General features: G+C 44.3%; 1 protein-coding gene across 1 annotated transcript in view; it reads right to left on the bottom strand.

Moving 5' to 3' along the window:
* SV2A (synaptic vesicle glycoprotein 2A) overlaps positions 1-23969 on the bottom strand; it is a 219740-nt gene that overhangs the window by 27295 nt on the left and 168476 nt on the right. Inside the window, exon 8 of the mRNA XM_073610037.1 lies at positions 23075-23163. Coding sequence (XP_073466138.1) covers positions 23075-23163 — 89 coding nt within the window. The remainder of the gene's footprint in view (positions 1-23074; positions 23164-23969) is intronic.

Here is a 23969-nt window from a genome sequence, read left to right as displayed (position 1 = left end):
AAAAAACATATACAGAGAATATATAGTATACACTGTAAGCCCTAGTGCGTCAATGCGTTTCGCTGTTAAGCTTCGTCAGGACACATTCGGGATTTGTTGGTTGCAAGAAAGAGGGAAACGGGTCTCCCTATCTTGCAAAGGAGTCAGTCTTGTTCAACATATAGTTAAAGAGGAATTATCCAATATAGGAAAAGAGTAGGCTCGCGGCAAGAGAGCAATTTGCAAGGATTCGTAGGAGCCAGTGGCTCATAAATTCAAATATCCTTGTGCTATAACCTCAAAACGGGGTAATGCATACGTGTAACAATGAGGAACAGGCAATAAGCATATATAGGCTGTCACAATATGGATGGATATAATCTTTCAATCCAGGATATCCAATGGACAGACAAGCTTGGTTAAATCCAAACACAAGAGTATATTATACTCAAGGCCAAAGCTACTGTCCTCAAAAGTAACCCCCTGGGAGAGAGCGAAATGCTCTCTCCCAGGGGGGTTCAGTGTTGGGCCAGATGAGCAGGGGGGTTCAGTGTTGGGCCAGGTGAGCAGGGGGTTTAGTGTTGGGGCAGATAAGAAGGGGGTTTAGTGGTGGGACAGAAAAGCAGGGGGGTAGAGCAGTGGGGCAGATGTGAAAGGAGTGTATTGGTGGGACAGATGAGCAGGGGGTTACAGTGGTGGGGCAGGAGAGCAGGGGGGTACAGAGATGAGACAGATGTGCAGGAGGTACATTGTAGATGAGAAAGCAGGTTACAGTGGTGGGGCAGATGAGCAGATGGGTTCAGTGTTAGGACAGATGAGAAGGTGATTCAGTAGTGAGACAGAAGAGCATGGGGATACGACGGTGGAGCAGATGTACAGGGAGGCACAGTGGTGGGGCAGATGAGAAAAGGGGGGACATTGATGGGGCAGATGAGCAGGGGGGTTACAGTGGTGGGACAGAAGAGCAAGGGGGTACAGTGGTGGGGCAGATGTGCTGGAGGTACAGTGGTGGGAGGGATGAGAAGGGGGCTCAGCTGTGGGACAGAAAAGCAGGGGGTACAGTAATGGGGCAGATGAGCAGGGAGGTTACAGTGTTGGGCCAGATGAGAAGGGGTTACAGCGGTGGGAAAAAGGATTTACATTGGTGCGACAGATGAGCAGGGGATTACAGAAGTGGGGCAGAGGAGCAGGGGGGTACAGAGGTGGGGCAGATGTGCAGAGGGGTGCAGAGGAGAAAGTGGGTACATCGGTGTAATACATGAGCAGGGGGTTACAGTGGTGGGGCAGAAGAGCAGGGGGGTACAGTGGTGGGACAGATGTGCAGGAGGTACAGTGGTGGGGCAGATGAGAAAGGGGGTTACAGTGGTGGGGCAGATGAGCAGATAAGTTCAGTGTTAGGACAGATGAGAAGATGGTTCAGCAGTAAGACAGAAGAGCATGGGGGTACGACGGTGGAGCAGATGTGCAAGGAGGTACAGTGGTGGGGCAGAAGAGCAGGGGGGTACAGAGGTGGGGCAGATGTGCAGAGGGGTGCAGAGGAGAAAGGGGGAACATTGGTGGGGCAGAAGAGCAGGGTGGTACAACGGTGGGGCAGAAGAGCAGGGTGGTACAGTGGTTGGGCAGATGTGCAGAAAAAAAATTGCGTGTTCCGCCCTCTATCCAAAAATTGCGCGTTCCGCCCTCTATCCTAAAATAAGCAATAAACCCCTGTTTACCATTGTATAACCTGTCATGTAACATCCTCTAAATAAACATTAAAAATACTTGTTTTCTTTTAATTAGATAGAAGTTATTTTTATAAACGGTTTCGTTAAATGCTAATTGAATTATTATTCTGTCAAAACAGCTTAAAAAAACGCATGTTCGGGAGGTAAAGAAAAATAAACCATCTTTGAAGGCAGTAAAAGCACATTTGGCGAATCAGTGAATTAGCATAACTGAGCTATTAATAAAACATTATTATGATGCATTACGCAAGGTCGGAGTTATTCTTTGCATATATATGAGATAACAGAGCAAGAAATACAAATCAAAGTGGTTCATAAGCCATTTTCTACAGATGAACGGCTGACTTCCCTCACTACTAAGCTATTGTTGTTTCTCACAATTAAAGTATAACTAAAGACAAATCTACTTTTTTTTTTCATTTGGATGGCGTGGCAAGGGGTTAGATTTGTAGGTGTGACTAAAGGCAATTGCGCTTAAAACAAGAAACAAGGGTGAACATACCAAAAACCAATAGGAGAACTTATTAAGATTGAATGATGGGATATGAGTGTGTATTCATTTATAATACTGTTAGGGTGGAGAACATGAGCTATTATAACTTTCCATTTCACCTTCTTTATTACTGTAGGTACACCTTGATAGTACCGGGTTGGACCCCCTTTTGCCCTCAGAACTGCCTTAATTCTTCGTGGCATAGATTCAACAAGGTGTTGGAAACATTTCTCAGAGATTTTGGTCCATATTGACATGATAACATCACACAGTTGATGCAGATTTGTCAGCTGCACATCCCTGATGCGAATATCCAGTTCCACCACATCCCAAAGGTGCTCTATTGGATGAGATCTGGTGAGTGTGGAGGCCATTGGAGTACAGGGACCTCATTGTCCAGTGGTGAGATGATTTGATCTTTGTGACATGGTGCATTATCCTGCTGGAAGGAGCCATCAGAAGATGGGTACACTGTAGTCATAAAGGGATGGACATGGTCAGCAACAATACTCAGGTAGGCCGTGGGGTTTAAACGATGCTCAATTGGTACTAAGGGGTCCAAAGTGTGCCAAGAAAATATCCCCCCCACCATTACACCACCACCACCAGCCTGAACCGTTGATACAAGGCAGGATGGATCCATGCTTTCATGTTGTTTACGCCAAATTCTGAATGTCAAATCATCTGAATGTCGTAGCTGAAATCAAGACCTCATCAGACCAGGCAACATTTTTCCAATCTTCTATTGTCCAATTTTGGTGAGCCTGTGCTAATTGTAGCCTCAGTTTCCTGTTCTTAGGTGACAGGAGTGGCACCCGGTGTGGTCTTCTGCTGCTGTAGCCCATCTGCTTCAAGGTTCGATGTGTTGTGCCTTCAGAGATAGTATTCTGCATACCTTGGTTGTAATGAGTGGTTTTTGAGTTACTGTTGCCTTTCTATCATCTTGAAACAGTCTGCCCATTCTACTCTGACCTCTGACATCAACAAGGCATTTTCGTCCACACATCTGCCACTTACTGGATATTTTCTCTTTTTCGGACCATTCTCTGTTTAACCTGGTGATGGTTGTGCGTGAAAATCCCAGTAGTTCAGCAGTTTTCGAAATACTCAAGCCAGCCCCTCTGGGATCAACAACCATGCCACGATCAAAGTCACTTAAATCCCCTTTCTTCCCCAGTCTGATGCTCGATTCAAACCTCAGCATGTCATCTTCACCACATCTAGATGCCTAAATTCATTGAGTTGCTTCCATGTGATTGGCTGATTAGCAATTTGTGTTACCAAGCAATTGAACAGGAGTACCTAATAAAGTGGCCGGTGAGTGTATATCACTATCCCTCCTGTCTCAAAAATAGTTACTGTATATGTTCTAGCAAGTTCGAAATTGCAACTTCATATTGCAAATGGCAAATAAATAAAATATAATTTATGGGAATAAAAAACACTGTAAGTAAGTATTTACAATATTTAGTTTTTTTGGGTGTTACCTGCAATTTTTTTTACGTTGGTGACGGGGTCTTTAACCACTTGCTGACCACTCTATAGCAGTTTTGTGCAGGATCACATACATAAATATAAATATATATATATATATATATGCACACAGTATCTTACAAAAGTGAGTACACCCCTCACATTTTTGTAAATATTTTATTCTATCTTTTCATGTGACAACACTGAAGAAATGACACTTTGCTACAATGTAAAGTAGTGAGTGTACAGCTTGTATAACAGTGTAAATTTGTTGTCCCCTCAAAATAACTCAACACACAGCCATTAACGTCTAAACTGCTGGTAACAAAAGTGAGTACACCCCTAAGTGAAAATGTCCAAATTGGGCCCAAAGTGTCAATATTTTGTGTGACCACCATTATTTTCCAGCACTGCATTAACCCTCTTGGGCATGGAGTTCACCAGAGCTTCACAGGTTGCCACTGGAGTCCTCTTCCACTCCTCCATGATGACATCACGGAGCTGGTGGATGTTAGAGAACTTGCGCTCCTCCACCTTCCATTTGAGTATGTCCCACAGATGCTCAATAGGGTTTAGGTCTGGAGACATGCTTGGCCAGACCATCACCTTTACCCTCAGCTTCTTTAGCAAGGCAGTGGTCATCTTGGAGGTGTGTTTGGGGTCGTTATCATGTTGGAATACTGCCCTGCGGCCCAGTCTCCGAAGGGAGGAGATCATGCTCTGCTTCAGTATGTCACAGTACATGTTGGCATTCATGGTTCCCTCAATGAACTGTAGCTCCCCAGTGCCGGCAGCACTCATGCAGGCCCAGACCATGACACTCCCACCACCATGCTTGACTGTAGGCAAGACACACTTGTCTTTGTACTCCTCACCTGGTTGCCACCACACACACTTGACACCATCTGAACCAAATAAGTTTATCTTGATCTCATCAGACCACAGGACATGGTTCCAGTAATCCATGTCCTTAGTCTGCTTGTCTTCAGCAAACTGTTTGTGGGCTTTCTTGTGTATCATCTTTAGAAGAGGCTTCTTTCTTGGATGACAACCATGCAGACCAATTTGATGCAGTGTGCGGTGTATGGTCTGAGCACTGACAGGCTGACCCCCCACCCCTTCAACCTCTGCAGCAATGCTGGCAGCACTCATACGCCTATTTCCCAAAGACAACCTCTGGATATGATGCTGAGCACGTGCACTCAACTTCTTTGGTCGACCATGGCGAGGCCTGTTCTGAGTGGAAATTGTCCTGTTAAACCGCTGTATGGTCTTGGCCAACATGCTGTAGCTCAATTTCGGGGTCTTTTCGGCAATCTTCTTATAGTCTAGGTCATCTTTATGTAGAGCAACAATTACTTTTTTCAGATCCTCAGAGAGTTCTTTGCCATGAGGTGCCATGTCGAATTTCCAGTGACCAGTATGAGAGAATGACAGCGATATCAAATTTAACACACCTGCTCTCCATTCACATCTGAAACCTTGTAACACTAACCAGTCACATGACAACGGGGAGGGAAAATGGCTAATTTGGACATTTTCACTTAGGGGTGTACTCACGTTTGTTGCCAGCAGTTTAGACATTAATGGCTGTGTGTTGAGTTATTTTGAGGGGGCAGCAAATTTACACTGTTATACAAGCTGTACACTCACTACTATACATTGTAGCAAAGAATAAAATATTTACAAATATTATTTACAAATATGTGAGGGGTGTACTCATTTTTGTGAGATATTGTATATATACATACATACAGTATGTGATCCTGCACTTCCGCCTTCAGGGGGCAGGTGTGCACCGCCAGCGGGCCACTTCTGCTGCGATTATTCACAGCAGAAGCTGATCTGCGGGTGCCGGTCACTCAATGTCCTCAGGCACCCACTGATCATCAGTAAACCACACAGAACGGGATTCTGCCTATGTAAACAAGGCAGATCTCTGTTCTGATGGGGGGGGGGGGATGGATTCTGTGTTCCTAGTGCATATTTTTAGCACTCATCACTGCTATAAGTCAATGATCGCTGCCCTCTGCCCTTACCAGTATAAAAAAAAAAAAAATTCCAGTATATATACCATAGTCTGTAGATGCTATAATGTGTGCGTAAACCAATCAATATACACTTATTGGGATTTTTTTTTACCAAAAACATGTAGCAGAAATGCATATTGGCCTAAAAGTATGAAGAAATTCGTTTGTTTTTTTATTATGATTTTATTGGATGTGTTTTATAGCAGAAAGTTAAAAAAAATATTGTTTTATTTTCAAAATTGTCGGTCTTTTTTTTGTTTATAGTGCAAAAAATAAAAACGGCAGTGCTGATCAAATACGACCAAAAGAAAGCTCTATTCCTGGAGAAAAAAAAAAAGAAAGAAATGTAATTTATTTACAGCATTGCATGACCAAGCAATTGTCAGTTATAGTAACACAGTGCCGTATTGCAAAAAATGGCCTGGTCATGAAGGGGGGTGGGGGTAAATCTTCCGGGGGGGCAAGTGGTTAAGCCTTGTCATTATTCATCTCCCTCCTGTACCATGGTTAGATAATAAAACCTTTGATCTAGAATCCTGTAGATAACTGTCAGTGCCAATAATGTGCTTCTTTTGCCTCGTTATTGTGACTCGCTTTATTTCTAAATGTTACAGAGCTGAAACCGCACTAGATGTAATGTAAGATTTGATTTTCCCCACAAGCCCAGGATCTGGTTATTGCTCCCAGCGCCCAACCGCAAGACTATAACTTCATTAGCAACCGATGGCTGCCGCTTTTAATGCTCGACAGAGAAATGCCAAGCTGTAACTGGGAATGTAGCATTTTAATTACCTCCCTGACAGCTCAAATTAATGGTTATTTGGGGGGAGTCAATTTGGAAGCCTCAATGCTGATTAGAAAATACAGACGTTAGGCTCGGTACACAAAGCACCTGTCAAGTTAAAGGCCCACTTCCAAGGGGAGAATCTGTCATTGAAAAGGACACAAGGTTGGATAATGTGAAGTAGGTGGCCCAGTTCTGGGCACAAAGAGGACCTAAAGGCAATGACCTCCCACCCCCCTTTCCTCCAACACATACACACAACCTGACCACTCCACCTTTTATACTAAAGAAAGCTAAAAAAAAATGACTTTATAATCAAGGTACTAAGGTAGACCTGGACAGTCAGTGACTTTTTCCGAACCCAGATCCATCTTGACATGAGAGCACAAGACCAAATGCTTAGGTATTTGGTCCTGTGACCAACCACTGTGGAAACCTAGCTTTTTTTGAGTTGATCATATGTGTGGAGCACAAGGAACGACTGTGTGCTTCTGCCCTATTCTGCCCTCACTTTGATAGATGACTGGATGACCGTTAGTTCCCTCAAACTCAATGGGTCAAAAACAGAACTTCTCTTCCTACACGCTAACCAAAATCCCAAAAAGAAGACTCCATGGACACCTCCCACCATCTTTGGACAGACCATCTCTCTGAGCACCAAAGCCAAGAGTCTCGGAGTTATCTTTGACTCAGAAATGACAATGGATGCACAAATAGGATCAGTAGTTAGCGGATCTCACCATCTCCTCCGCCTGCTACGCAGACTCACCCCCTTCATCCCAGAAGAGGACAAAGCAGCAGTAGTTGGAACAATCATCAATTCCCGTCTCGACTACGCAAACTCACTCTACATAGGATTAAACCAATATCAGCTTGCGCGCCTACAGGCCATTCAAAACGCGGTGGCAAGACTGCTAACAGGAAAAAAAACTGGGAGTCCATCTCCCCATCCCTGAGGAGCCTACATTGGCTAACGGTAGAGAATCGGATCACATTCAAGACCCTCTGCCTCACACACAAATGCATACAAGGTAACGCCCCTCAATACCTCCGAGAGAAAATAAAACACTACACACCCAATCGCAATCTGCGATCATCTAACCAAAACCTCCTCCTCGTTCCCAAATACTGCTACAAAGCAAGGGGAGAACGTAGATTCGCAGTCCAGGGACCTCGGCTATGGAACACTCTTCCAACACACATCCGCATGGAAGAAAACCATCTGGCCTTCAGGAAAAAACTCAAGACCTTCCTCTTCTAAGAAGCTGACAATACAAAACGCATTTAGCGCCTTGAGGCGATTCAGTTCGCATTTGCAGCGCTTTACAAATCATTAATTCATTCATTTAAAATCTCCTTAGGTACAAAATAGAGTAGTGGTGAAGTGCTTGGAGCTTTTGCAGAGCTAGGTTCTGGGTTTGATTCCTACCAAGGTGTAGGCTTTTGGTTTTCATTTTTACCAGAAATACAAGCTGCAAGGAAGTTGCTTGCTTGTGGTTGGAGTTGTAGTTCTTTTACTCTAGGTCAGTGGTATCTAGACTGCTGTCCGGAAGCTGGATGATATTTGCTTGCCTTTATTCAGCCTTTGGGGTACTATTCATCCCACTGATATTTTGCCAGCTGGCACCAACAATGGGGCACTATTCCTCCCAAAGATACCAATAATGAGGCACTACTTCTCTGCCTATTGCCAAATGTAATATTTACTTCCAATGATGCCAGGAAAATTTCCGCTCCCCCTGGCCACAGTCCGGCCCTACTAAAGTCTGAAGGAAAATATAATGGCCCTTTGTTTAGAAAGTTTGGAGACCCCTGCTCTAGGTCATTGGTCCCCAAACCAATTGCATTTAACTAACCTTTGGGACACTGACTACTTCCACTAACCACAGGCACTAGGTCATTGTGTCATTGTGGCCAACAAGCCTGGGGCATTGTTTATATCTACTGACCATGAGGCATCAAGTTGGTGACTGTACTGTTCAATACCAAATTCTATGAGTTTCTTTTTTTATTTACTACCCACTACTTACTCCTAGCAATGCCAGATTAAGATAACCAGTTATCCTGTTGTCATTAGCACCGTTACAAAAAAAAAAAACTGTCTAGACTCTCAAAACATGTATTTACCACTTCTTCTGGCTTAACTATATATAGACTTCTCAAGCTGGATGACCCCTATCTCTGGGGAGGGGGAGACTTGTCATTTGGCTCAAATAAAGACCTCTTGTGTACTGGCTGAGGATTTGTTTGCAGCATCTCACTCCCACATGGCAGTCTCTGACAGACTCCTGCAACGGTGTCCCGATGTCCCAGACATTCATAGCATGTCTGTAGTCATCGTCCATCTCCTGTTCCATGTCTGTAGTCATTTTTCATCTTCTGTTCCATGTCTGCAGTCATTGTCCATCTCCTGTTGCATGTCTGTAGTCATCGTCCATCTCCTGTTCCATGTCTGTAGTCATTGTCCATCTCCTGTTCCATGTCTGTAGTCATTGTCCATCTCCTGTTCCATGTCTGCAGTCATTGTCCATCTCCTGTTGCATGTCTATAGTCATTGTCCCATCTCCTGCTCCATGTCTGTAGTGTTTACTATCCTATTGTACTGTGTCCAGTCCCTGACTACGTTCTGTAGCATTACATGCACTGAACATTATATGTGTGGTCCTGTGGTGATATCAGGGGCTGCACTTGATATCTCCTATACCAAGTTGATCACCACTGCTCTACATGGTGCTCTGACCTCACTAAACCAGGAACCTCAATCTACTACTCCCACCCCCCACTTACAGTTCCTGGACACCCTTCTTCTCCTACCACCCCCCCCTTTGTTTTTCTTTTTAAGAGAGGAGGTACACCACCCTATGGAGGCATGGGGCTGACCCTGCTCCTTTCAGACCAACGTATGCTATGCCTCACCATATGGTTGCCCCTAGGATACACACTGGAGCACACCCCTCCACTTGTTTTGCTTGTTAACATGTTCTATGTTGTGTGGGGATACCCTTTGTTGTCATGGGGCTTTCACCCTTATCCCAGTTCTTCCCTTTTTTCTTTCATGCTGGTGTATACATACATTATGTACTGTATATGGGCTGTTGTGGCTTACTGACTTTTTTTTCAATGTTTTGGGTTTTTTTTCCATTCCCGATTGCCTGATAGTTCAATGTCCCCTGTGGAGACCTGTGGGAAGTGCCAGCACTAAATTAATGAGTAAAAAACTATATACCTACACAATTTGCCATTGGCCTTATTCAGAAGAGCAATGCCAACAGTAAAACTTGGTTGCTATGGCCTTTTACACATTGCTCTCTGCCTTTCCAAAACTGCTATATTTTCCAGCAACAGCTTGGATGATTCCTGAAAAACTGGGTTAATTCCCTGACTGAACATAATTCATGGCTAGCAGCCCAGGTCCCAACAGGAGTTGGCATGTGCTCAAAAATGACAGTCATCCATTATGAGTCTCAATAATAAAAGCATTGGTTTATCTGTATTTCAAACTAGTTCCTTAATGCCTTCTAATGTAAAGGCTTTTGAGAGTATGAACTGCGACCTTTAATTCTACCCTATGAGAGTGTGTTAAAGTGGACATACGCCATTTATTCTTCACAGTACTCTCTCCGACACTGCCCTTATCTGCTTTTCTCTCCAGAACAGACTTTCTTCGCCTTTCTACCCTGGAGGAACAATTTCTGGGCTTTAAGGGAACCCATGCTAAACATGGTGGTATATACAGTACATTTCACTGTAAAATAGTACAATAGATCAGTAAGCTGTTAAAAGAGTTAAATAAAAGAATACAAAATACGGCATACCTTGAATAGTTGAAGCCCAGGGCCAGTTATTTTACAACACTTACATCTCTATACATTAAGGATAATCATGAAAATAAACTAACAATAATGACCAGAAAAGAAATAAAGACTGTGAAACTTATAGCGTCCCCCTACATTAGTCAACAGAGGAAAAGTGTCCATTGGTGGACAGTGGAGAAATGTTCCCTTAAATTGGCTGGTCAGTGGAGAAATATACCCTTACATTGGTGGTCAGTAGAGAAATGTTCCCATACATTGGTGGTCAGTGGAGAAATGTTCCCATACATTGGTAGTCAGTGGAGAAATGTTCCTATACATTGTTGGTCAGTAGAGAAATGTTCCCTTATATTGGTGGTCGGTGAAGAAATGTTCCCTTAAATTGGTGGTCAGTGGAGAAATGTTCCCTTATATTGGTGGTCAGTGTAGAAATATTCCCTTACATTGGTGGTCAGTGGAGAAATATTCACATACATTGGTGGTCAGTGGAAAAATGTTCCCATACATTGGTGGTCAGTGGAGAAATGTTCCCTTACATTGTTGGTCAGTGGAGAAAACTCCCTAACACTGGTGGTGAGTGGAGAAATGCTTCCTTACATTGATAGTCAGTGAAGATAGTCTCTCTTACATTGATGGTGACATAAGTCTCTCTTACATTTGTCATCAGTGGAGAAATACTCCCTTACATTGGTGGTCAGTGAGAAGAATGCTCCTTAAATTGGCTGTTAGTGTAGAAAAACTCCCTTACATTGGTGGTCAGTGGAGAAATACTCCCTTACATTTGTGGTGAGAAGAGAAATGCTGCTTACATGAGTGGTGAGTGGAAAAAAGAAAACTTTCTTACATTGGTGGTCAGTGGGAAAAATGCTCCATAAATTGGTGGTCAGTGGAGACATGCCTCTTTACATTAGAGGTCAGTGGAAAAGTGAATCAGTGTAGAAGGGAATTACATTACTTACATTGACTACCATTGGAAATGACCTCCTTACGTGACTAGGGTAGTTCAGATAACTTACTGCCCCAACTCAAAATTGTACCTACAACCCCCCTTTTTCCTTAAATAAGGAGACTGACACTGTATTGCAGTGGTTCTCAACCTTTCTAATGCCGTGACCCCTTGATAAAATTTCCCAAGTTGTGGGGGCCCCTAACAGTAAAATTATTTTCGCTGGTCGCGTTTGCTGGCACAGTGGCGACAATTGATGGGCACAGTGGTGACAATTGATGGGCACAGTGGCTGCACAGTGGCGATGTTTGCTGGCACAGTGGCGATAATTGATGGGCACAGTGGCTGCGTTTGGCACAGTGGCAACAATAAAAGTGCACAGTGGCTGCGCTTGATGGCACAGTGGCGGCGTTTGCTGGCACAGTGGCGACAATTGATGGGCAAGGTGGCTGCATTTGATGGCACAGTAGCGGCATTTGCTGGCACAGTGGCGACAATTGATGGGCACAGTGGCTGCATTTGATGGCACAGTGGCGACAATTGATGGGCACAGTGGCTGCGTTTGATGGCACAGTGGCGGCGTTTTAATGGGTTTTTTTTTCAGATTTTTTTTCAGTTTGTTTGCGCCCCCACCACTGATTTATATATAAACGCCCCAGTTGGTTCCTCAAAAGTGGTTATTCCGTGCCAGTGCTAGATACAAAGTATATAGCGCCCAAACATGTATCTAGCACTGGCACAGAATAACCACTTTTGAGGAACCAACTGGGACGTTTATATAGTAATGATATGTATTGTTCCATAATAAAAAAAATGTTGTCATGTCAGCATTTACTTTTAAAAAATCTATGTCTTGATTGCCCTGGTGACACACAGTGTAAAATGCTTTTATAATTATTGTGTCTGACTTACCAAAAATCACAGGTGTTCTTTAGCTTCTGCAAGAGATGTTTTGTCGCCGCTCTCTTGGTACAATCGTCCGCAGCAAGCGGACTTCGGTGGGTGTAAAAAGATGTCCGCTTGCCGACTTCTAAGTGTAGCCTTACTACGGACGAGAGTACCAAGATGGTGGCGACGGAACGTCACTTCCGTGCGGTCACTCCAGGAAGTGACATCTCGCTGGCCCGAGACGGACAGACTCCGGCAGTAACTTCGGGTCTGTCTCGGCCAGCATTTGCGACCCCCTGGCGAATCGGCAATCGACCCCCCAGGGGGTCCCGACCCCAGGTTGAGAAACGCTGCTGTATTGGATTTACATGGGCGTATGGCCTTTTATTAATTCAAAACCATATTTAAACATAAACCATCTTAAACGCTCCAGCTCTAATACGACTAACAGATTGCAGATCCTTGACGACACCATCTCCCCAACTTTGGAATCTGTGGTACCTGCTAAGTTAGATTCTGTCCCCAGCCGCAACACAGCCTCGAGGACTCACTAACTGACCACAGACCCCTACCACCTTACTCCCCGGTAGTCTAGACTAAACCAGACCCAACCGGGAGGCCTCCATACCTGAGATGGGTCCCACCGTTTCATCAAATAGCTCATTTTGTGTACCCTCATCAAGGACCCCAACCGCAGCGACCATCTTCATCCACTTACAGCAACAAACCTCTTCCATCAGGGCGAGGGCGGGAGGGAGGGACGTTCCACCAATGATTTAACACCTGCAACTGATGCCCCCTTGTTCCTCCCCTCAACTATTATCCAGGTCCTCCCCATCTACCACATAACTCCTCCAATCAGGTAAGAGCAGTTTATTCTGTATGTATGTATTCTGTATGTATGTCCTGCGCTTACATTCCTTTCCAGCTTCGTACATGTCTTGACTAGGGTAGTTCAGATAACTTACTGCCCCAACTCAAAATTGTACCTACAACCCCCCCTTTTCCTTAAATAAGGAGACTGACACTGTATTGGATTTACATGGCCTTCTGGCCTTTTATTAATTCAAAACCATATTTAAACATAAACCATCTTAAACGCTCTAGCTCTAATACGACTAACTGATTGCAGTGACAACACCATCTCCCCAACTTTGGAATCTGTGGTACCTGCTAAGTTAGATTCTGTCCCCAGCCGCAACACAGCCTCGAGGACTCACTAACTGACCACAGACCCCTACCACCTTACTCCCCGGTAGTCTAGACTGAAGCAGACCCAACCGGGAGGACTCTACACCTGAGATGGGTCCCACCGTTTCATCAAATAGCTCATTTTGTATACCCTCGTCAAGGACCCCAACCGCAACGACCATCTTCATCCACTTACAGGAACAAACTTCTTCCATCGGGGCGGGCGGGAGGGAGGGACGTTCCAACAAGGATTTAACACCTGCAACTGATGCCCCCTTGTTCCACCCCTCAACTATTATCCAGCTCCTCCCCATCTACCACGTAACTCCTCCAATCAGGTAAGAGCGGTTTATTCTGTCTAACCACCCCCCTGATTTAACCTGTTGCCGTCTGGTAGTTACTTCCACCCCGTCATGTATGTCCTGCGCTTACATTCCTTTCCAGCTTCGTACATGTCTTGACTAGGGTAGTTCAGATAACTTACTGCCCCAACTCAAAATTGTGCCTACAACCCCCCCTTTTCCTTAAATAAGGAGACAGACACTGTATTGGATTTACATGGCCGTCTGGCCTTTTATTAATTCAAAACCATATTTAAACATAAACCATCTTAAACGCTCTAGCTCTAATACGACTAACTGATTGCAGTGACAACACCATCTCCCCAACTTTGGAATCTGTGGTACCTGCTAAGTTAGATTCTGTCCCCAGCCGCAACACAGCCTTGAGGACTCACTAACTGACCACAGACCCCTACCACCTTACTCTCCGGTAGTCTAGACTGAACCAGACCCAACCGGGAGGACTCTACACCTGAGATGGGTCCCACCGTTTCATCAAATAGCTAATTTTGTATACCCTCGTCAAGGACCCCAACCGCAACGACCATCTTCATCCACTTACAGGAACAAACTTCTTCCATCGGGGCGGGCGGAAGGGAGGGACGTTCCAACAAAGATTTAACACCTGCAACGATGCCCCCTTGTTCCACCCCTCAACTATTATCCAGCTCCTCCCCATCTACCACGTAACCCCTCCAAACAGGTAAGAGCAGTTTATTCTGTCTAACCACCCCCCTAATTTAACCTGTTGCCGTCTGGTAGTTACTTCCACCCCGTCATGTATGTCCTGCGCTTACATTCCTTTCTAGCTTCGTACATGTCTTTTGTAGTTGTTGCAGGTGGAACGGTGGAAAATCAATCTGTGATTGCTCACTGCTCTAGCAACCCCAAGCAACCTCTGAAGGAACTTTAGGGTTCCATGGAACCCTGGTTGAGAAAGCCTTCTCCAGAAGAACTGGGTGATTTTTGTTCAAGCTTCATCCAGGGTCATCATCTACATCCTGGATAAGATGTTGGCTCCAAACTGTACACAATTTTATAATTCCTGGTGTCTGTGCAGTTTTTTCCATGTTTAGAAATGCCTGACAAGGATCAGCCTTCCACCTTATGGCTTTCTACAAAGTTACAATGTTACAATCTGATCACTGGAGCAGAGAGAACGGAGCAAATGCTTTTTTTTGCATCATTTGTAATGATATACTGTAAGTACAAGAGTCAGCCATGGTTGCTCATTAAACAAGCAAGCTCCTTTTCCTGCTGATCTTCTTAGCTCACTAATAACATTTGTCTAATTAAAAATAATTGACTATCATCACTACTACCAAATTAACGATCGACAAAGCCTGGAAAACAATCATCATAAAGTAGTATTGAACCCTCAGTGTTTTTTAATGTAATTGAGCGCAATACAATAAGCACTCCCCCGGTAAACTACTTGTTAAAATTCCTATCCAAGCACATGCAGTTAACAACTTTCAATGCTGCTGGCTCCTGCTCTCTCAGTGCTGCTTCCATGAACTTCCTATGTTCACAGAAAAGAGTTAACAGTGGAGGAGGGAGAAGCATTGAAGGGAGAAGGGGGATCCTTACCACCCTAGGCTATGGGGCTGTGTGTTTCTATTGATGTGCACAGTATAGGGAGACATGCAAGGGTGGCTCCATAGGATGCTTCAAGAAGAGCCACTCGGCGCCGGAGCCAATGTGCGTGGCCGGCGGCCGCGATGTCCGCCGGCCACCCGCGATCGCTCCACAGAGAGCTAGAATGAGAATCTGTCAATGTAAACAGACAGATCCCCATTCTGACAGGGGAGTAGAGCGAGATCTGCTGTTCCTAGTGATTAGGAACAGCAATCTCTCGCCTCCTCCAGTCAGTCCCCTCCCCCCACAGTTAGAAACACCTTCCAGGGAACAGCGTCGCATGACTGATGTGATGGAGGTCCTCTGATGGCACGGGGGACTCTGCTGTGATGAGGGACCTCTGACATGACTGGGAGACTCTGGTGTGATGGAGGATCTCTGATAGGATGGGGGACTCTGATGTGATGGAGGACCTCTGACATGATTGGGGGACTCTGATGTGATGAAGGTCCTCTGATAGGATAGGGAACTCTGACACGATGGAATTTTTGTGATGAGGGTCCTCTGATGTGATGGGGGCACTGGAATAATAGGGGACCTCTGATGAGATGAGGGAGCTCTGACATGATTGGGGGACTCTGATGTGATGAAAGTCCTCTGATAGGATGGGGGACTCTGATGTGATGAGGGACCTCTGACATGATTGGGGGACTCTGATGTAATGGAAGAACATCTGACGTGATGGGGGACCTCTGATGGGAATGGGGACCTCTGAAAAGATGGAGGACCTCTAATGTGATGGGGGACCTCTGATGGGATGGGGGACCTCTGACATGATTGGGGGGACTCTGATGTGATGGAGGATCTCTGATAGGATGGGGGACTCTGGTGTGATGGGGGACCTTTGATGGGATGGGGGACCTCTGACATTAATTGCGGGACTCTGATGTGATGAAGGACCTCTGATAGGATGAGGGATTTTGATGTGATGGAGGACCTCTGACATGATTGGGGGACTCTGATGTGATGGAGGACCTCTGACATGATTGGGGGACTCTGATGTGATGAAGGTCCTCTGATAGGATGGGGGAATCTGATGTGATGAGGGACCTCTGACATGATTGGGGGACTCTGATGTAATGGAAGAACATCTGACATGATGGGGGACCTCTGATGGGAATGGGGACCTCTGATAAGATGGAGGACCTCTTATGTGATGGAGGACCTCTGATGTGATGGGGGACCTCTGATGGGATGGGGGACCTCTGATGGGATGGGGGACTCTTATGTGATGGAGGATCTCTGATAGAATGGGGGACTCTGGTGTGATGGGGGACCTCTGATGGGATGGGGGACCTCTGACATTAATTGGGGGACTCTGATGTGATGAAGGTCCTCTGATAGGATGGGGGACTCTGATGTGATGGAGGACCTCTGACATGACTGGGGGACTCTGATGTGATGAAGGTCCTCTGATAGGATGGGGGACTCTGACATGATGGAATTTTTGTGATCAGGGTCCTCTGATGTGATGGGGGCACTGAAATAATAGGGGACCTCTGATTAGATGAGGGACCTCTGACATGATTGGGGGACTTTGTTGTGATAGAAGAACATCTGACATGATGGGGGACTTCTGATGGGAATGGGGACCTTAAATAAGATGGAATTTTTGATGCAGGCACTCTCTATTTTCATAAGACACAAGTTCGTGTTGCACTTGATCACACAGTAAAACATAGTAATTTCAGCTCTGCGGTACGGTGCAGTAATGATAATGGACACCTGACAGAAATGGAATTCTGACAGCCGAAGCAGTAGAAGAGGAAAAGGCTGGAGCCACGGTAGCTATGGGGATGTTGTGCCTAATGCTGTCAGTCCTGCTTAATTAAAGATGAAATGTGCGTTCGCTCCAGCAAAGAGCGAAGGGCCCCCTCGCTGCCCTAACAAAAACAGCGACAAACTGAAAAGACAGCAGGGTCCAGAGAGGAGGAAAGCAGACGGGCCCGCAGTGGTTGCCATGGTGATGGTAATTTCACCGTGATGCTCGCGACTTGATGAAGCAAGCGTGTGAAAATGAGCACCATTAAACTGTGATTGGCAAAGCTGAGCCTTCTTAGTGTCAGTTGTCTAGAGGCAGCCATCAAGCAAAAGTGCAATGCAAACACTCAACATGAAGCATGCCAGAGAACTCAAGCAGCAGCCATTTTGGACTTTCTGCACAAAAGTGTCTGAACTTAAGACCAGACTAGTGATCCTGTCACAGGAAACAACTCACCAACGGTAGGAGCATCTTAAAGGATAGAGGGAGTGCCAGGTGTCGCTCTCCTACTGGAAAATAGGGATGAGCTCAAGTTTGGTCCATACTTGAGAAGCTGTGACTCCTGTCCGCCTTTGGGCCTTTTCCTTCTCCCCAACTGTGGGGGGGGGGTCTCTTGTGTAGAGCCCCCCACCAAGTACTTGGAGGACCAGCTTCGGCCGGTCCCTAAGAAGCGAGATCCACCTGGCTGAAATTAAGACCAGACTAGTGATCTGGTTGCAGGAGACAACTCACCAACGGTAGGATCCTCATAATGGATACAGAGTGTGCTAGGCTTCGCTCTCCTGCTGGAGAATAGGGATGAGCTCAAGTTTGATCCAAACTTGAGAAGCTGTCACTCCCGCCCAGTGCCCCCCTAATCATCTGTGGCCAGGGCATTTCTGTTCACCTTCTCTCTTTGGGAGAGCCCCTCACCAAGTACTTGGAGGAACGGCTTTGGTGAGTCCCTAAGAAGCAAGGTCCACCTAGCTTCAGCCTAGATAGATAATAGAGTGCCTTGCTCCTGTCAGGAGCCTTGCACCCTGGGATAGTTCACGGTTTGAGGCCGTTCCCCTTCCGAGGTGGGACCATTACTGCACCCTCGTGCACGTTTTTTGTGTGCTGTGATCTCAAAGTTCACTTTTTTGTTCAGAGGGTTTCGACAAACACCACATCACGAAGCTAAAAATTTTCAGTGAAAAAAATCCCCACCCCGCAGCTGCATGTACACAAAGGGGTGGCAGATGCTTATGACAACATTGACCTAATATGGCCACATGGCCGTATTAGGACAATGACATTGACCATATTAGGTGAATAATGTCATGAGCACTCCTGCCCTTTTTGTAGACACAGCTGGAGGGCTAGGGTGACAGCAGTTGATTGGGCAGCAGTTGGCGCTGGTGACAACTTCCTTCTGGGTTCGGTTAAAACACAAGTTTGAACCAAACTCAAGCTCATCCCTACTGAAGACTTACATTTTGTGGGGTTTTTGTCAATGAGGAAGCAACACCTTGCTTATCCAGCTGGCAAGGGAAAGACACATGCACGTAGATGAGTGCTTTCACAACACTTTTTATTGGCAAGTTCTCTGGGGCAGTACAACCGAGCCCTAAAGATTCTGCATCAAAAGGCCTAGGATGGCAGCATCAAAAACAACTCATTTGTAGAAGTATAAAGCTATGTTCATAGTATGTAACCAAAACAATGAAAATAGTACTGCTCGATAGACATGGGCACAGCCAAAAAATTTGTTCATTTTCCTTTTCATTTCATTCGTTTATTTTTCTTTTTAGTTTTTCAGGTCATTCATTATGATCGCAATTCGTAAATTTGTACATTCGTAAATTCGTTCATTCGTACATTCGTACATTCATTCATTCGTACATTCGTGAATTTGTACATTCTTACATTCGTACATTTGTAAATTCAAAATTTGAAAATCCAAAAACCCAAAAATTCACAAATCTGAAATAGTAACTAACTATTAAATTATAGGTATTGTAATTTCCTTTCAAATTTGGCTGTCAGTGAACGTAACAAATACGAATTTATCTGAAGTTACGAATTATCCGAAATAACGAATGCTGCATCTAAACAAATGGAACGGAACAAATTAATAATAAATAATAATAATAAAAAGTTTTTATTATTGTTATTTATTATTATTAATTCATTACGTTCCATTCGTTTGGATACGGCATTCGTTATTTTGGATCATTCATAACCTTCGGATAAATTTGTATGTGTTACGTTCACTAACATCCAAATTTGAAAGGAAACTACAATACCTATAATTTAATAGTTACTAGTAATAGTAGTTAAGTTATTATTAGTTAATTATTATTTCAGATTTCCGAATTTCCGAATTCACTAATTTGCTAATGTACGAATGTACAAATGTACATTCGTAAAATACGAATTTACGAATGTATGAATTTACAAATTTTTCAAATTTACGAATATTCGGAAAAATTCGTTTAACGGGTTTTCGTTAATTCGGATATTTCAGAATTAACGAATTTGTCGAAATTTGTTAAAAAATGAATTCGGAACGAAACAAATTGCACATGTCTACTGCTCGAATGCACCTCCAAACCTGTGTCAGATCAGTATGTGAAAAGACTGGTGCAAGATAGACAGAATCAACTTGTCAGGCTCCCGTAGACTTCAACAAAATGGTGGCTGCACACAGACACCAATTTTCTGTTGCATAAATTTAATAAGATTGGTAAAAGATGGCTTTAGCTCCTGTTGTCCACCTATAGAGAACTCAGACGCGTTTCGCCCTTTTCAGAACTTACTCATAGTGGCCTTTACAATGAATAGCGAAATGTCTCTGAGGAGTTCTCTACAGGTGGGGAACAGGAGCTGGAACCATATTTAACTCATCTCATTACATTTATGCAACAGGAGGTTGTGTCTGTGTGCAGACGCCCACCATTTTGTTGAAGTCTATGGTGACAGTATGACACATTTCAGGTTCCCATATTTCAGCTAGAACTTTGGAAAGCACAAGGGTGTTCTTGCATTGAAAAAGTTTTCATGATGTACAAATCAGTAGTAAAGTCTTGTATCATGTTAGCCATCAATTCATGCAGAAAGTTTGGAGTTTAAACTGTAGAAATACAGAAAGAAGCATCAGACCAAAAGCAGATGAAAAAATAGAAGATCATTTTAATTGTTGGTGAAAAAGTCATATTAAAACAACCAATGCATTTTGAGATCAACACCACTCCATCTTCATCAGGTCTCAATACAGGCAATAACAGTGACTTTGCAAATCTATATTAGAAGCAGCATTGAACGCTCCTCATGTAGGAACAACTTGACAGCAGTTGCTGAGCAGCAACATTGTTTTTATATAACTTTTTTTTACCAACAATGTTAATTAATTGCAAATTAAAATGATCTTGGGTTCTTTCATCTGCTTTTGGTCTGGCACTCCTTAATGTATTTCTATGGTTTGAGCCACTGTTGGGTGCCCATAGTTTGGAGTTTAAGGCATACCCTTTAGTGGCTAACTTCAGTTATTAAAGATGCAAGTTTTCAGGATGTCTTAGATCCCATTATGAAGCCTGAAGAAGAGATCTAATCCCGAAAACTGCCATCTTTATTAAACTAAGTTAGCCAATAAAGTGTATGCCTAAAACCTAAAGAGAAGCTGCACTCCCCCCTCCCCATATTTCTCCCCCCGTCTCTTACTTCTATAGCTGGATTGTGTGTAAAAATCCTCACACGCCTGGCAATCCAGCGGTATTCTCTACGGATCCACTGCTCTGCCATAGCACACCAGTTCCTGTGCCACCATGTTCTTCTGACATCATCAGGGGGCTTCTTCTGGGTTGTTTAGCAGCCCCATGATTATGTGCATTCATCATGCCGCATAAACTGGGGGGGGGGGGGGTTGGCTGTCTGTCCATGTCTCTTTGTGCACAAGAAGAGACAGCCGGAACCTCTGATGATGCTGTGCGGCACATGCACCATAGAGTACCCCATGGCATCCAGGGATTCCTGATGTAGGTTGGCTGATGTAGGAGGGGGGGGGGGGGGTTGGCTGTCTGTTCATGTCTCTTTGTGCAAAGGCAAAAGAAGAGACAGCCAACACCATAAAGTACCCCATGGCATCCAGCGATTCATGTTGTAGGTTGGCTGATGTAGGAACCTGTGGGGGGGGGGGGGTTGGCTGTCTGTTCATGTCTCTTTGTGCAAAGGCAAAAGAAGAAACAGCCAACACCATAGAGTACCCCATGGCATCAGGGGATTCATGATGTAGGTTGGCTGATGTAGGAGGCTGTAGGAGGGGGGGGGGGTTGGGGGGGTTGGCTGTCTGTTCATGTCTTTTTGTGCAAAGGCAAAAGAAGAGACAGCCAACTACCCTGATGATGCAGTGTAGCACATGTACCATATAGTTCCCCTTGGCCTCCAGGGATTTGTGATGTAGGTTGGCTAACGTAGGAGGCTGCGGGCACTGTAAATGTACAAACCAGGAACCTAAAAAAGATATCCCCCCTCCCCAAAAAATATACAATTCTGTGAGAGAAGAGGGGCTGAAGGTTCACTTTAAGTTAGCCAATAAAGAGTATAACTTAAAGCGGGGGTCCACCTATCTATCGTTTTTTTTTTTTGAGTTCATTCACAAACTTTTCTTACTCACATATTGTGTGTAATATGTCCGCCTGTGTCAGATTTCGTCGGAAAGAATAACTTATATTATTCACTGCAGGTGGTTTCCATCTTCATTGTGGGCATTTGAAGCCCACAAGCATTTATTTCCTGGATGTGGTGAATGCTGTGCTCCCAGCATTCACCGCTCGTTCCCGCACATGCTCAGTGGTATCCTGGGAAGCCTGAGACTAGCTCCCAGGAGACTGTGCGGAGTCTGGGAGAGGCTAGAAACACGCCTACTCCCATGGGAGGAGAACCAGGAAGTGCAAAGAAGAATAGAAAAATAAAAGGTAATTACGGCGATTTAAATTTTTTTAAACGGCATGTCAGCATCTAGGCAAGGAAGAGAATACATACAGATATTGTTCAAAATTTGGGTGGAACCCCGCTTTAAAATGGTAGTTCACCTTTGAAATAATGAATGTGCTTGTAACAATTGTAACAACAACAATATACCAAGGGTACCTGTATAAATGCATTACGCCTTATCTGGTAGCTAGCTGTGCGCCTGTTTTGCTCCAATCAGCTTGTGACTGTGCTGGCAATTATGAGTGACACCATACAATTCATGGTGTCACTCACCCCCCCCCCCCTCCAGAAAGAAACATCCTATGATTGACAGCGGTGTGCATAGGAAGCGCGTGCAAGTAGGCTGCTGGTTGGTGGCATGCGCCCTTTGGAACTGTGGCATTTGTAGTTGTTCCTGATCTTTACTTGGAGAGCCTTTGATGTCAGGTCCCTGCCTACCACTTGCCAAAGCAAGGAAAAGCGGTTTGAAAATCTGTTTGCGAGACAGAAATTTGGAATAATGACAAACCAAGGTAAGTGAAAATATGTATAAAAGGATTATGTAGGTAGGTTCATTTTATCACTGTGAATAACATGAGGCATGTCAACCTGCTTTGTTTCCATCTTGAGCTTCAAACTTTCTACATGATGTACATATTAAAGCGTATATAAATCCTAACAATGAACTTCTCTTATTTTCTCCCTTTCGGTCTGTTAATTATACCATTAAAAGGCATTTGTTATATCTGTTCGATCAATTGAAAAAAATACCTATTGAATCTGCTAGAAATCCAGTGAGCTACTGCCTTCCTGTGTACTCTGCAGTGTAGCCTAGTTCTCCTCTGTGGAATACAGAACACCTCCCATGATATGCTATGGAGAAGAGGGGGTGGAGTTCTGTAATCCTGTCTTAAGGTGGCAATGCGGCTCCTTCAGAGATACAGTATAGTGAGTGAGCATTGTCATCCAAAGACAGGAAGTATGTTACTGCCAGGATCGCCAGGTGAAAATAAAGGCAATAAATTCTGAAAAAGAAAACTAATTACACACATCTAAGACATGGCGTGGTGGCTCCTACCTGAAGGACATGGTGAACCACACAGCCATCATCATGAGGGTGATTCGGCGATACTCTGGTGCAAAGCACTGGAGGAAATTAGCCCAGACCTATTGATATGGAAATGGGAGAGCAGTTAGAAAATTGTATTTAAGCATTAATGTATAAAACATGAGAAGAACTGCTTTAAATATTACATGGACATTAAAGTGGACCTGAACTCAAAAAATAGGGTTCTTGTACTCACCATAAAATCCCTTTCCTGGAATCTACTGTGGGACACAGGAAGCCTTTAACATTCCAGTTATACTTCTGCCTACAGGAGGATTGGACAATGGCAAATAAAAACCTGTGGGCCTGACAAGGAAAAAAAAAAAAAAAAAAAAAAAAAAAAACCTGTGGGCCAGTCCAGCATGCCTCAGTTTTGGAGCAAGCGGTACCTAGATCATAATTAAAAACACAGAGCGATAGGACCTGCGTCCCTCAATGAACTCCAAGAGAAGGATTTTAGGGTGAGTTTTTCTGTTTTCTTTCGTATGCACTGGGAACACAATACATCCACCTAATCCAAAACATCTAACAAATCCAAAACATCCACCTGGTAGGACTTAAAAAATGTGTGAACAGAAGATCAGGTGGCAGCCTTGCGAGTCTTGGAAACAGTTGCTTGATGTGGAAAATCCCAAGAAATACTCACAAATCTAGCAGAGCCATTACAGCTGAATAGAACCCAATCCTTGAGCCTATGTACTTGGGCAATGGTCTGCCTAAGCCACCTAGAGCTGGTGGAATGGGAAGTCAGTGCACCCTTTCAAGTTCCATCCAGGATGACAAGAAGGAAATCAAGTCTTCCTGAAAGAAACATTGGCTGAGAGGTAGACTTGCACAACCCAAACCACTAGCAAATGATGGAGGG

The sequence above is a fragment of the Aquarana catesbeiana genome, linkage group LG13, assembly GCF_042186555.1.
Source record: "Aquarana catesbeiana isolate 2022-GZ linkage group LG13, ASM4218655v1, whole genome shotgun sequence".
Taxonomy (NCBI): domain Eukaryota; kingdom Metazoa; phylum Chordata; class Amphibia; order Anura; family Ranidae; genus Aquarana; species Aquarana catesbeiana.
This window is presented reverse-complemented; position numbering and strand designations above follow the sequence as displayed.